The following is a 2,119-nucleotide window of genomic DNA, read 5'->3' as shown; positions in this document are numbered from 1 at the left end:
CGCTGCTCTTCTCTCGCCTCTTTGAATTCACCGCACTCTCTGGTAATGGCAGCTGATGGGGTGGGGCCGGGGCAGGGGGCCGGGCACTCCCAGGGCCCGCACGGCCTTCACTCTGGTCTCTCTGGCCAGGCACCCGCCTGCCCAAGACGCAGCTGATCTTGGCTGTTAACTGGAAGGGGCTGTGCTTCCTGGACCAGCGGGAGAAAATGCTGCTGGAGCTCTCCTTCCCGGAGGTCATGGGTCTGGTCACCAACAGGTAGAGCCCTGAGGGACACTCTCTCCTCACGACCATAGTCCTTGGATTGATACCTCTGGGAGCTTATGGGGAACAGGGAACTGGGCTGGGGTCGGGGGATGTAGAGGAATGCCCCCACTGACCTCGGGAACCCAGCTGCTGCTGTACCGGGCTGCGCTGCCCGCTAAGTGCTCTGTGTGCCGGCCCTGCCCTGGCGGCCTCTCCTGGAGCCCCGGGTCCGCCTGGAAAGAGCAGGCAGCAGGCCGTCTTCCTGTGCACACTGCAGGCTCCTTCCCTTCCCTGGTGAGAACTGCCATGTGGAAGGTACAGATCCTGGGAGGGGAGCCAGGGAAGCAGCTCCTAGCTAGTGTGCCCCACACAGGGCAGTGCCGGGACTGGGCCCTGACACCCCCACATCCAAGGCTTTCTGTGGCTCTCATTTACTGGGAAGTCCTGCCTTTCATCCCTGCCAGAGCTGCCCTTGGGTACAGCACACACCAGTGAGGGTGACCATGCTGTCGTGACCAGTGGGCTGTGCTGCGTGCACAGTGGCTACCACTCCTCAAGGCTGACCATGCCGGGCAGTTTCCCGTATGCTGCAAAGTCCTCACCGCATCACACGCTGTGCAGAGGAGTAAACTGAGGCACGCAGGCTAGGCGCGCAGGCCAGGGTCCCAGAGCAAGCTCATAGCTGACTCCTCATCTCAACTCCAGCATTCTTTGCAGTGTCCCTGCATGCTGGCCACCCCATCACCTGCCCAGAGCTGACCCCACATACACAGCCAGGCACCACCCACTACCTCTGAGGCCCAAGGGACCCTGGGCTCTGGCCGCCATATGTGTACCACGCACTGGTGTCTGGGACTTGGACCAACCTGGGCCCAGAGCCCAGCCCTGCCAGTGGCCCACATGAGCCCTGTTTCCCCATCGGGAACTTGGGGTTTCCATGGAGGGCGAGTGGGGAGGGATGTGAAGGGATGTCCCCATTGAGGGGACGTGAGTCTCTCATCATGCTGTGCCTTCTGTCCCCACAGGGAGGCCCGAGGTGGGCAGAGGCTTCTGCTGTCCACACTGCACGAAGAGTATGAGTTCGTGTCTCCCAGCAGCGTGGCCATTGCCGAGCTGGTAGCGCTGTTTCTGGAGGGCCTGAAGGAGAGGTCCGTGTTTGCCATGGCCCTGCAGGACAGGAAGGCCACAGGTACCTGGCTGGGTGCAGAGGGGCGTGGCGAGGGGCTGCTTGAGGGGGAATCACTGGCTTGTTCGTGTCCATGTCACACCAGACACTTGGCTCAGAACAGGGCTTAGGGGACATCAGCTGAGGGATGATGGGACGTGGCAGCATTGGGCAACCCTCTCCCGTCTCTCAGCCACTGTTTCCTCTTTTACAAAATGAGGGCATTGGGACCAGCAGTTAGCATAATGGCTATGTCACTGGACTCCCATGTAGTCGACCGCAGTTCGAGTCCCAGACCCGGTGGCTTAAAACTCACGCCGGGTGCGTGTGCGTGCATGCCCAAGATCCCGAGAGGAGAATGGAGGAGAAGGGATTGTGGCGTGGCCATCCCCCCTGGGGGGTGATTTCTCCTGGCAAGTGCTCACGTCCTATAGCGAAAACTTCTCCAAAAAAAAAAAAAAATGAGGGCGTTAAAGAAATGGTCTCAAACCTGCCAAGGCAAGCCTCGTTCAGGACTGCACTGCTGCAGAAGCACGAGCCTTGAACACCAACTGCACTTGAGCACCCTGTTATTCATTTTACAGATGCAGAATGGGGACTCAGAGGGAGGTGGCCCCTTCTACGTCACACAGCTCGGGGGTGGGAGGTGGCGGTGGGAGTCTACTTCTCAGCCACAGCATCCCTGCAAGCCAGTGCTCCAGGAAATGCCG

The 2,119-nt window shown here is 60.2% G+C and overlaps 1 protein-coding gene across 1 annotated transcript in view; it reads left to right on the top strand.

Moving 5' to 3' along the window:
* MYO7B (myosin VIIB) overlaps positions 1–2,119 on the top strand; it is a 79,179-nt gene that overhangs the window by 67,167 nt on the left and 9,893 nt on the right. Inside the window, exons 33-35 of the mRNA XM_006153691.3 lie at positions 1–42; positions 130–256; positions 1,270–1,433. Coding sequence (XP_006153753.1) covers positions 1–42; positions 130–256; positions 1,270–1,433 — 333 coding nt within the window. The remainder of the gene's footprint in view (positions 43–129; positions 257–1,269; positions 1,434–2,119) is intronic.

The sequence above is a fragment of the Tupaia chinensis genome, unplaced genomic scaffold (genome assembly GCF_000334495.1).
Source record: "Tupaia chinensis unplaced genomic scaffold, TupChi_1.0 Scaffold000386_1, whole genome shotgun sequence".
Classification (NCBI taxonomy): Eukaryota; Metazoa; Chordata; class Mammalia; order Scandentia; family Tupaiidae; genus Tupaia; species Tupaia belangeri.
Note: the sequence above shows the minus strand (reverse complement) of the source record. Positions and strands in the feature narration are given on the sequence as shown.